This window comes from Emydura macquarii, unplaced genomic scaffold (genome assembly GCF_026122565.2).
Source record: "Emydura macquarii macquarii isolate MOO-44397 ecotype Brisbane River unplaced genomic scaffold, CSIRO-AGI_Emac_v2 contig_2207, whole genome shotgun sequence".
NCBI lineage: Eukaryota > Metazoa > Chordata > Testudines > Chelidae > Emydura > Emydura macquarii.
In genome coordinates this window covers 2,379,390-2,392,479 of record NW_027132344.1, presented here as the reverse complement: position 1 = coordinate 2,392,479, position 13,090 = coordinate 2,379,390, and the positions used below count along the sequence as shown (strand labels likewise).

Below are 13,090 nucleotides of genomic sequence, written 5' to 3'. Positions count from 1 at the left end.
GAGTCACACATATCCCTAAAATATTAAGCATCTGAATTACCCTAAACACATAATTATGCCAGAAGCTGAGATGGACACAGCCTAAGTGGAATTAGACTATATTCCAAAGCCTAGGTTGGAGCTTTCTGCATTGCACAGCATATGAGATGTCAGTGTTCAGTTTGGCGCAACACTGTGATTATACTATTCATCATTTTCTTCATGATCTCTTTGAGTTCTGTGAAGAAAGGACCTACCCTGCATTTGTACCAATTCATTCTTGAAATCTGGTACAAAGTTGTCCACTGTGATGCTTTTTGGTATACAGGTCCTTTATTGCATACCCAACACCTTGAACATTTGAGTAACATCCCGCCCCATTACAACCACCACACTCCATGTATAAAGTGCCACCTGCTTGACCATAGCTAGCCATCAGTTCACCTGCTTTTGACAAGACAACAACACAAACACCTTGCCACTGGGGAGAAGAAAATGGTCTTATGGCTAAACCCTGGATTCTGTTCCTAGCTCTTTCCACAGATTTCCTGAGTAACTTTAGCCACTTGATCCTTCTGTGCCTCAATTTCCTCATTCACATATTTGTCCAACACACTAGAGTGTTTCAAGGCTAAATTAAGTGATGTCTGTAAAGTGTACTGCACTCCATAAATAGATGGCAGAAATTCATAAAGATATTACATTTTATATACCCTTTAAAGGCCTAACAAGCTCCCAGTTCACTCTCCTTCTCTGATCCCAGACACTGAAAATTTTTAAGTCATATTTACCCTTTACTACTGACAGTGTTTGGGAGCCTGCAATGGCAGACATCTTTAAAACTCCTTATTCCTTTGTGGTTAGGAATATACTCTGCTGTGTAAATCACTATAGACAGGGTTTAAGATATCTGCAGACATACATGAAATGTCAAAATGAGTGGGAATTGAGATGATGACACAGTCTGAGATTAGCATTCTGTGGGCACCACACAGAATAAAATAAGGTTCACAGTCATTTGGGTTTCTGGGTGCTAATGTGTTGAGTAGCTGTCATACTTGATAGACAGGTACCTATCACTCATGTATACTTTAGGGAAGGTGTATTATAAGGAACGTTTGTTTTTTTTAACCCTATCCCTTGTGCATTTAAACGGAATTAAAAGTTTACATTGTGTATTCTGTGGAACTAATTGCTGCAGGATATTATTGGAGTAAATTGCTTAACTAATATAGATCACAAAGAAATTAGACATTTATTTGAGAAGACGTTGCCTCCAGATGTTAAACAACATCTATGTTTAAGGCAGGTAAATGGAAATTACAGGAAGTACAGTGTCCTCACATTACAGGGCATAGAGGGATCAGAAAAAGATTTGACACAATTAAGCTTTTCTCCCTATGGTAAAAGGCTAACAACACAGCACAATTTTCCTGAATCATAATTCTTTTTGTAAGGGTGTGGCACAATCTTCAACTTAAAAAAACCCCAAAAAACCTCTGAATTGGGATAGCAAGAAAGATGTTCTGGAAGCTGTCTGATGGGACAACCCAAGGAGTGACTGTTATGACTAAAAGACAGGGCTCTCTGCAAGAAACAGTTACGGCAAGCGATAAAACACAAAGTTCAAACAACTGAGCCCAAGATTGCCAGATACAGAAGGGGAAGTTTCCAAGTCAGAAGCAACAATGGAGCAGGGACACAATTTAGTTATCTTAGAACTGAGTAAGGATATAAAAATCCTTAAAGACAAACTAAATGCTATTGAAAATAAACTTATGGACAAAAACATTCGAAATTGGCTTTGAATTCTAAACATTCTTTCAGAATTGATAATACTTTTAAAACCTCTGGCAAGCACTGGAACATAAAGTTTGAGGCTCCCTGAGTCCCTTTGTGCTTAGAAACAAATACTACAGTTCCGGTTGTACCAGAACTCCCATTGACTTTAGCAGCATTTTTATCTGAGGAAGTTCTGAATGTTTTGGACCCATGTTTTCCCTGATACTGGTCCCTTTATAAAAACCGAAATGATCAAAATGATTATTTCACAGTTTTGAAATCTTCTTTTTCGATTTATGATGCAGTAAAAGCTTGAAGCTTAATCACACTCCCAACCCCAAAACTCACAACAAACAACCACAACCACCACTCCTGAACATATATTTTATATATATATATATATATATGTATATATATATCCATCCCACATACACTGGTGGTTTTCTTCCTAGTCTACATGTGAGTAGATGATCAGGTGGCATTACATTTGGTGTAAGGCAGATATGGCAGGGAACTATGCTTTAATATTTCTTATTAGGCTGCTTGAGGTGGACAAATGTATGTTTTCCCTAGTCCAACTGGCTCCGGCTCTCAAAAGCCAAGCCACTTCCCTGATATATTATAAGGGCTTATGATCATATATTATGTTATATATTCGCATTAGAGCTTTAAAGATTAAATCCATTCTTCAGTAACTGCAGTAATATTTGAATTGCTTGTACTGTATGCACTGTTTATTCCATGTTAATAGCTGTTATGGGCCATTAGCTGGGCCACTGGTCCCGGTGCTGAGGAGAACAATGAGATAGTAAGGATGACTTTTATCCCCAGGAGTAATAGCTAGCTCAGCTCTCGCACCAGACTTTGTGTTAAAATAGCAGTGTGAAAAGTGCACCTGAGGATCAGACTGAAATAGAAGCTCCCACTGATGATTATTTATCATGGAAGCAACACAGAAAGTAAGAGTGGAAAACTGAGCAGAGGAAGAATGGAATTTAAAAAGGGAAAGAAAAAGGAAGAGCAAAAGGTAAGGGAGGCAGAGACAGTAAATGAAAACTGAAATATCAAGAGGAGCTGAATGTCAACAGTGCAATAAAATTAATATAAATTTAGAAAGTTTAATATAAAAGAGAGAGACATTGCCATAAGTGGACACGGTGCTGTTAGACTAGCAACATAATGGAAAGAGAGGGACAGCAATTCAAACACAGAAGTTAGGACATTTAGGGTAAAATCCTGATTCTATTGAAGTCAGTGGAATTTTACCACTGATTTCAATGGGGCCAGGATTTTACACATCATCTGATCCAAACCCTGTTCACGTAGCATCATTATTTGAAGTATATAACACCTATCCCTAGAGAGGGAAAAAACTTTACATGTCTGTATGTGACACTTTAAAGCTGCTTCGATAAGTACGCTTATTTTCTATTTTGTAAAACAGCAGTAAGCATATTGAAAAACATAGACTTCTGTATTTTTAATAAATTATACACATTAAATCCTTTTAATTGACCTAGCACTTAACCATACAAAGATGAAGTGATTAATGCAGAATCAAACGCATGCTAGAGTAACTCATGTTCCCCCCCCCACAAAAAACAAAAAATTCCTAGAACTATGACTTGATGTAAAAGCAAACAGCAAAAGGAGAAAGAATGTGCACTTTATAGACAATTCCACATAAAGGTCATCAGTTATTCAAGGGAAAATATTATTTATTAACAAGAATCTCTTATACTGTTTCTTAGCTTTGATATAAAATATGCAAATAGAATGCACAAGTGTGAATAATATGTTAATGGATAACACAGGAAACAAAATACAATTTGAGATAAGGCATTTGAGATTAAATTAACCACTTCATCTAACAGAATACATTTAATCTATGCTAAAAATTCAGTTCTTAAACAGGCCATTTGGAAAAATAGCAGGACAGACACTGTGCAAACTATCCAGAAGTCTTACTGGATATTGATTGAAATAATGCATACATTGGAATTATTAAAATCCAGTTACTTTCCATCTCAGAGAGAGAAACAACTAACAAATTACTTCAGGCAATAGTCAGTAAGGTCAATGAAAGCCTAATTAGAATTCAAGAGGATTTCCATCCTCCAGCTACACAATAATGTAACAACCTTGGTGTATGTGGAAGACAGGTAATATGAAAAAAGAGTTAAAGGACTAAACAACCCGTTCTACTCATGAAAGAGGTATTCCATACAATAATGAATAAAAAGTGAACATAGAGTAGGTATTGGGGGTCCAGAGAAAAGAAGCCACAATGCTCTATGGTGTGCAAATATTATTCAGATGCTAAAAATAAAGGATCCCTTCTTTCCTGGTCTAATGTGTAAGCTCAAGCCTTTATTTCACAGGTTTGCAGGCACATAACGAAAAGGAAGGTAAAAGAAAAAAAGCTGACAACGTGGGCAGCCAAGACATGGGAATCCTGAAAGGGAGAGGAAAGATCCTCATGGAACACAGTCGACATCTGAGCCCTAACAATCAGGAGTAAATTTTTGACAGTGAGGGTAATTAACCATTGGAACACTTTACCAAGGGTCCTGGTGCATTCTCCATCACTGACAATTTTTAAATCAAGATGGGATGTTTTTCTAAAAGATGTGCTGTAGGAACTATTTTGAGAATGTTCTCTGTCCTGTGTCATGACATGGAGTCAGACTAGATGATCACAGTGGTCCCTTCTGGCCTTGGAATCTCTGAAAACATGTAAGTGAAGACCTGCTGTAATCACTGCACTGCACTATAATTGCAAGGTCATCTCTTAGTGGACTTGATTTCATATAATTTGCTTTTGATCTGAATTGATGTCTCTTGCTTTTTCTCATGACTTCTGGTTAAACTCCCCCTTTTGCATTATGGGGATCTGCAACTAAGCACCAAAAATCCGCACTCAGGAGCCTAAATATGAGGCCTGATTGTCAAAGATGCTGAGCACACTTAAGTCCCATTGACTTCTATTTAGGAGCCTAACTTTAGTCATCCTGCTTTGAAAACGTTGGCTTACGTGTTTTGGGGAAATTCAAGACAGCCCCTCCTGCAGAGAAGTAAACAAACTCTGATGACAGGTGACTCAGCGAACATAGACATATCTAAGCCATTCTCAGGTTCTCAGCCAGAGAACAGAGTAAGGGGGCCAGCAGAACAGATATTGTCAGCCTACAGAACGGCTAAAGCCTAAGATATCAGACAAAAGACAAGTTTAAGGGACCAAGGTTGCAGTTTCTACAACAGTTAAAAAAAGGCGGGGAGGGGGAGGATAAAAGCACCAACTATTTTGCAATGTTTTCATGTGCTACGTGTTAAAATAGTAGTATGGACATATCCCAGCCACAAATGCAACTATCTAGATTGCAAGCATTTAAACTCTTCCTCAACGTGGGTCATTACTTCTAGGCAACCAGAACATAAAACAAAACAAGTGACCTCTGTACCTAGAGCAAGTCTCCAACAGAGTCTGAATTTATGTAATGACTCTTCATGATGCAAAAGTTGGCTGTTGTTCCTGAGAGACCTGCCCATTTGTACCCCACCTTGAAGGAAGAAAACATGGCCAGGCAATGAAATAATTTTTAATAAAATATTCAAGAGAGACATAACTCTTCCCCATCTCTAGATACTATTAAGTCATCCTCTGCCATATAGGATTGATCTTAAGGATTATTCTTAAGGGTAGGGGGTGTATTAGGTGAAGATCTGCATCGGCTTTACTTTAGACACAGGGAAAAAAACAACACCCAGTGAGAGCAGAGGGCAGTGAATCTGGCAAGGTCAAGTGGATTAAAGAGACATCTCTCAATGATCCACAAGACAGGGTTTATTTTCAGCTGGGTGGTTGGTTGGTTTCTGTGGGCATCATGATGTATTTTTATGGTTTCTGAAATAGTAAGAATAACATTTTTGCAAAGTTATTTCTTCTGTGCATTTAGAGCACTTATTTTTAAAAACAGGATCATGTCTTTTATTGAAAAAGACAGTTGGAGGGATTCTGCCCCTGACTCTGTCCTATTACAATTCTTATAAAAGAACACAGGCAGACACGCTGGCTTGGATTTCTGATCCTATGTTTCAGGCATGTCTAGACTTAAGCCTATTTTTCTGAGACCTGGTCTACACGGGCTGTGAATTTCAGCAGCAGTCGATGTGAGATACACAAGCTATGTACAGTAACTTGCGTATCTCCCGCCAACTTCCTAATATCTACTTACTGCGGTGTCTCCACTGCATTGCACTGACGTCGACGCAGTGCTACGCTTCTTGCTGGGGTGGATTAACAGAATTGACTTCCGGGTTCGATTGAGCGAGTCTTCACTGCCGCTCAATCGAATCTGCAAAATCGATCCTGCACTGCCGGCGGTGCCACCAGCAGTGTAGACATACCCCGAGTCTCTGTGCATAAATGATGATGTATTGTCCACAGATCAACACAGGAACAGTACGGTTTGTTGTCAGGCCCATTCTGTCTCAGAGTGTTTATTGTCTCACTACTTTTTAACTACACCACAATTTTAAAAACCTCAGGCAGGTCAATTAAAAGTGGACTTCATTTTGAGTTTGTTTTTAAAAACAAAATTTTGATGGCCCAACTCTTGCTTCCACCTTCTCTCTGGGGAGACAGGTTGAAGGCATTCCTCCAACATCAACAGCATAACTTGTCGATACTGGGGATTTGCCCCAGTTACAATCATTGGTGGCCAGCCATCAGTATAGCTGCACTTCCAGCGTATAAAGGCGTACTAAGGCAGAATAGTTATAAGCTATAATGTGCACTACAGAAGGTAACTCCTTCAGTCTGCAGCAACGGTAAATTACAGGAGTGCACATCATGGCTTATAGCAGTTTTGCCTGTTAGAGTCGGAAAGAGGAGAAATGTCAGTGGCTGGAAACAGATAGCTGAAATCCACCGTCTACCTGTCAGTTCCCTGTGGTCTCTGAATCCCTGCCTAGAGACCAGAAATATGACCACAGACTTCACAAAGTACGCATAAACAGAAGCCTAGATCATTTCTACAGGGCTCTCCTGTGCATCATAAAAAAAAAGATATCTAGCTTTTTAAGAGGGAAACTGAGGTCATTGAGGAAGTTTGCCCAAAGTCACAAAACAGGTCAGTGGCAGATCTGGAAGAGAACCCAACTCTCCTGACTCTTGGTTCAATTTCCCCCAGACCGCATGATTGCCACAAAAAAACACTTGTGTGTGTCAAGTCTACATAATGAGTAACTGGCCCCATCCTGCTTCCCAATTAGTTATTCACTGTCAGCCTGGACTTAACATAGAAAACAGACCAAAAGACAGCAGCATCCGGAGTAATGCTCCTCTAGCCAGTTGAAAAAGGCTATTGCCCCAGTCACACTATCCTACTCCCTTATTCTCTGTAGCCAATTTCTTGCGTAAAGAGCTCGCTGCAGAGGAAACGTACTAATCCTAAGTAGTTTCTTTTTGAATCAGATGCAGGAACACTTTACATCTGGAAGGGCTGCAGAGAAGCAGTTCCGGCCCCCACGGGGATGTCTTAGGATCCTAAGGGATGTAACTTGCTTTGCCCCATTCCTCAGACTGTGTGTGGAGCTTTGCAAGGTTACCCGGTGTTTCTTCTGTAAGGCTGAAAACCTGGTCATTAAGGGAATGTATTTTGGAAATTCCATGAAGCAAGTTTTTCATGCTCTTTTTTTCCCTTCCCTTGAGTTTTACTGAGGGAGGATAAAATTTATTATAAACAGCCAGATTTTCTGAGGCAGTAAACACCTGCAGCTCCCACTACAATCAGTAGGAGCTGAACATGATCAACACCGCTGAAGAAAATTCAGATCCTGTTTTGATTTGATAAATCTAAGTTTCCATGTCCACAAAATAAATGGTATTGCTTTTTGATCGGTAAATGGATAAGCTTACACTCTATGGCAATGTTTTTTATGGACCTAAAAGACATTAAAACAGGGACTAAAACTAAAGCCTTTAATACTCCCTGAAAAATGCTAACTGACAGTGTTTCAGCACCATTGCATGAAGTCACTTACAAAATATAATTGCATACAGGATGAGTGCCAATGTTATTGATATTAATTTTCTATTTATACAGCATGTGGTGCTTTGTAAGAATATACTGAAAACAAGATCCCTGTCTATAAGAGAATTTAAGACATGCCACTTCCAGCCCATACTTGGTATTGCCAAATATTTAAAAACAGCAGCAATGTGTGTATCTTGGAATGATTCTGAGAAAACATTTCCAGTGTGCAATCTGCATTTTTTCCTATTGCTAGAGGGCATTAGAGCAGCAGTAAAGAAAAAGTCACCTCTCTTCAAGCTGCTGATCATAAAAGAAACAAAACCAGAGGGGTTTCACTACAAGATCATGATATTTCAAATCCCGATTATTAAACACAATAAATAAAACTTTCAACCTGAAACCCCATAAATGTCTCTGTCTGTGTCACAATGCCAGGACAGAATGAAAGAAGAGTTCACCAGAGGTTAAGGTTTGAAGACAAAAATCATCCTCTGCAGGTTGGGTTTTAATGCAGGGCTTTGCAGTGAGTCTCAAATGAAACCAATCCAGCAAAAGCCTTTGGATGCATTTTCTTCCATTCGTCTTTGAAACCAATAAACTGAAAAATAGAAAATATACCATACAGAGTAGCTTCTGAATTTCCCCTGAGCTTCCCAGACCTGGCTTCTGGTCTAGGGGAATTTAGGCCACCATGCAGTCAGCTAACACAGCTTCAAATGTATTAGCCTGCATTTTAACGGGGCTTTTCAATTGTGTTAAAATAACTGACTGAGCTGACATGACTGAAAAACACTCCTTTTTTGCCTATGAAGACATATACCCCAGGCACACTCCTGGGGCCCATCTGTACATTCCATTACACCTTGAAATAACAGTCCTTGTTTTCCCAGCGTGTTTTATCCCTCCCCTCTATGCTGCCATACAAAATTGACTCCTTCAAAAGTTGCTCAAAGAGGCGGAGCTTGGTTTCCCGTTAACTGATTCTAAAAAGTGATAGCTATCTAGGGTCTCTGCACCATATCCATCAAGTTTCCAAAACTAAAACGATTTAACTCCCTATGAAAAGGAGTTGCATCATTATGATATCAGCTACTATTACTGTTCTGGTGTATCATCCATCACTACAGTGTTATCATGTAACTTTTGCCAAGTGTGATTTGACTGATGTCTATTCACACTGCAGTAGTGGCTTTATAAGAAGGGGTTAGCAGAATTCCCATGCTTGGAGGGAGGTAGGAGGATAAAAGCATAGCACCTACAACAACTTTCTAGCATCCTGCTTGTTAGTGTACTATCAGTCCCTCCTATTCTGTGAAGCTCAGATTACAGGAAAGATCTTTTTGTATATTTATTACTGAAAGCCTCTGACTGGAGTTAGTACTTCTGTCAATATCCTGTTGAGGCTCTGTCCTGATTAGCTGACACTGACAGCAGCAGGCTCTTCCTATTATTACATTTCAGTTTTGTAATTTATGCTCAATAAGGAATTGACACTGTGGCCATGAGTAAAGCAATACAGTGAGGACAGATGAACTAGTCTAGGTGATGTAAGAACTAACTTGAATCTTCATCTGAAAAGAAACATCAAACAATTAGAAAGCCAGGGCCAGTCTGTTCTGTATGGACATTAAGGGGCCCGTGGCACTCATAATAAAAAAAATGGTTTTCCCTATTAGTCCTGGGCAAAATCCCTGCCTCGGACTATAGAATATTTTGGGAACTAGTTGTCTGCTGCTGTCTCCCCCAGAGGTGGCTGCATTTCAGCAACATGGTGCATAGATACAGTAATTTGTGAAGTACTTTAGGATCGTTTTGGGAAGACAGACATTATCATACATTTAAATTACTTAGGCCCAATGGATAGGCTAAAACTGGGAGGATGTTGACAGCAGCATTAAATGCCACACAACTATCCACCCAGTTAGGAGTAGATCTCACAGCTAAAAACTGCCCCTTCCCAGCATGACCTCTTTCCTTCTCCAGCAGTGCTTGAAGTCCTGTGCTTCAAGGGAAAGAGCTCACTTGGACTTTGCTCCTTGTTGCAGTTCTACCTACGCAGCATTCAACATCATCCCTATTCAGAATTTTTTATTTGAGTAGCTGGCCCCACAGGTCCTATGCTTTCAAGTTTACTACACCGTTGGGAATAGATTGATTCAAAAATCACAGGGGTACCCAAGCTATTCCCAACTAAATCAATATAAACATAACTTTAGAATTACGTAGTCCGCAAAATACTAGGACTCTAGCCTGGAGTTTCACACAGCATAAATACTAAGCATAACAAACTAGAACAAAGTACAACATCTTACACACTTAGCTGTGAATCTCAACAGGCTGTAACATCAATTTGAAACCAACAGTGAAGGTACACATTTTCTAATGGTCATTTTTAACCTTTTGGAAGCACTTCAAAAGGAAAAGTTGTGATGGGGAAAGCCAGTCCAGAATTACTATTAAGGCTTTTGAATGGCTTCTACAATATGTAGTTTTTTAATTTTTAACTTTGGGTCTAGACTACCTGTTTCTCCACTATTCCTATTCATTAACAGATAGATTTTTGCCACCATCACTCACACCGAGTATTCCCTTCCTACAGGAGTGGCGCTACTGAAGAAAGTGGAACGGCTCAGAAAAAGGTATTACTCCACATGACTTGGAGTGTCAGAATTTGATCCTAAATAAGGGTTATTTGTTTGCATGTTTTGTCTTAAGTTATTATTACAGTTTTAGCCAGCTGAAATAAAACCCTTTTACTGTCTTTCCTACACAAATACATAACTATAGGAAGGGGAAAAAACAGGCTGAGATCCCTTAGTGTGATATGAGACTGGGAAATGAGAGATGGGATTTGATGAAGACTAAAAATACAGCTTATTGCTAGTGTTTATTCTCTGACTTTCAATGAGAGAGTTGCTGTCTGCTAGAATGCCTGTATCAGTCAGGACCCCGACTTCCAACAAGAGACAAGTAAACTTCTTGACACTTGTTTCACATTCCTGCCTCACTTTATTGCCTTTACTGCAATAGCAGCAGTAGCAGAAAGATCAACAAAACCGGCTCTCTTGGAAACTGGAGCATAAGGTCTCCCTGCTGCCCTCCTCCCAAAATCTCAACAGAAGCTACAATTAATTGGGTGAATAACCAATGATGCTTTAAAAAGGAGCTGCTATAAAACTCTAAGGGACAGATCCTAAATTGATGTAAATCAGTGTAACTACTGACTTCAAAGGTGTCTTGCTGATTTACACCAGCAGAGGATCCAGTCCTAAAATACAGCTCTGATCACATGCAAAAATTAATTCAAGGGAGAGTAGGAACAAAAGAAAGAAAACTCTGCTTTCAGCACCAGGAGGCAGGAAATTCACAGTGGATTCACACTGAGATGATCATTCACTGGCTTTTGAAAGGTAAATATTGAAGGATGGACCCCCACCTCACATTCTTTAGAAAAGCAAACACAGCAGAACCCCACTAATTCATACTTCACTAATCCACACACCCGCCATAATTCAAACACAGAGACCAGAGGCCCCTACCCTCCGCTCAGCAAAGATTTAGTAGCACATTGTTTGAGTGAGGTTTCAAGTTACTAAAACTAAATTACTGTTAGAAAATATACTGCAGTAAAATTGACCGCTTACACTAGGAGGTATTCTCACAAATGCTTACAAATCCAACACCACTGGTTTAGTAAGTGAATGAAGTTCATTTTTGGTGCTGCACAAGCTTTATTTATTTATTTATTTTTGAAATCCAAACAAACTTTGCTTATTAACTAAATCTCACAAGTCCGTAATTCACTGTGAGATTCCCAGTTATCAGAAGGAATCAGAATTTCTCTGTTTGCAAGTACGGCTTATCCCAAAAACTTTTGGAACGTCAAAACTTTTGGATAAGAGGACAGCAAACTGGGTACAGGGGATAAACGCCAAAAAGGTAGAGAACAGAACATTTTTCTTAAACTGAGTTAGCGTTGCAAATGGAAACACTTCAGAGCAGCGTGACCTGCTCACTCCTCAGCTCTCATTGTTATTCGTTATGTTACTATAGCACCTAAGATCCCTAATTATGGATGGGGATCCCATTGTGCTAGGTGCTGTACAAACATGGTCAAATGTACAAGTCCCTCTCTCACAATTCATAGCAGCAGCCACATGGGAGGGGGGAAGGGGGAGGAAAAAATCCTGTTTGGTGACCAATCCCTGAATAATGTTGTATTAACATCATTTCCCCTTCTTTGCCCCATCCCCAATCTTTCCATTGAAGCCAACTGCAATAATGCCCCTCCATATGGGCACCTCCCACCCTCTCCCCACATGCACACAGTTGCCCCCACCTGCAGTAGACCAGACACTCCATGTGGTTAATCTCATGGTCCGAGCGGTAGCGGCTGTAATCCTCCCACAGGTCCTTGATGGCCGTGACGGCCAGGATGAAGAGCACAGGGGCCAAGGCCAGCTCGGGCTGGAAGGCGTTCACCGCCGGCACGAAGTTGAGCAGCGCGATGAAGACGAAGTAGATGTTGGCCAGGCGGTGGAACTGCTCGAAGAGGTTCTTGGGCAGGAAGAACAGAGCCGTGTACTTGGTGGTCTTGAGGCAGTTGCTGGCCAAGGGGCTCCTTCTGGGCTTCTCCGCCTCAGGCCCAGGTAGCAGCAGGTTGGAGCGCACAGTCCGGGTCTTGCTCTCCTTCTTCTTCCTTCGCCTCCTCTTCTTCTGCCTCCTCTCTGGCTCCTCTTCTCTCTGCACCTGGGGCGCATCCCCCCCTCCTTCCGTGTCCTGGGCCATCTCTCCTGTCCTCCCTTCCCAAACACACAAACACAGGAGCAGCGTTACAACTTCTGCAGTGGGGGCACTTGGGAGAGAAATGACTGGCTGCCCCTCCCTCCTCTGCCCTAAGTTATCATCCTCTGAACTACTCACTCACTCTTCACTTTCCTTTCCCCCCCACAGGCAGAAGGGGGGGGGGCTGTTTCTTTCAACTCCCTGTTTTGTTTGGCCTCTGGTTCTCTTCCTCCTCCTGACTTTGGGAGGGGAGGGGAGGGGAGAGCTCCTTTTCTCCGATTCTCTCCCCCTCCCTCCCCGTCCCAGGCTCTCAACTTTCTCCTCGCTAATGCTAACTCGTGCTACAGCGGTAGGGGCGGGTGGGTTGAATGACTGCTCCCTTGTCTCTCCAGGAGAGCAGCAGACACACAAAGTAACCCTTGTCCGGTGCGTCATTTCTCACCAACCACTACTCTCATTTCCGCTTCACCGCTACAAAGAGGGGCTTGCAGGGATGGCGGCAGCAG

The 13,090-nt window shown here is 41.0% G+C and overlaps 1 protein-coding gene across 1 annotated transcript in view; it reads right to left on the bottom strand.

Annotated features, from left to right (window-relative positions):
* ATP10A (ATPase phospholipid transporting 10A (putative)) overlaps positions 1–12,784 on the bottom strand; it is a 125,839-nt gene extending 113,055 nt beyond the window's left edge. Inside the window, exon 1 of the mRNA XM_067559986.1 lies at positions 12,139–12,784. Within this exon, the coding sequence (XP_067416087.1) occupies positions 12,139–12,587 (449 nt within the window). The 5' untranslated portion in view covers positions 12,588–12,784. The remainder of the gene's footprint in view (positions 1–12,138) is intronic.
* Positions 12,785–13,090: the final 306 nt, after the last annotated feature.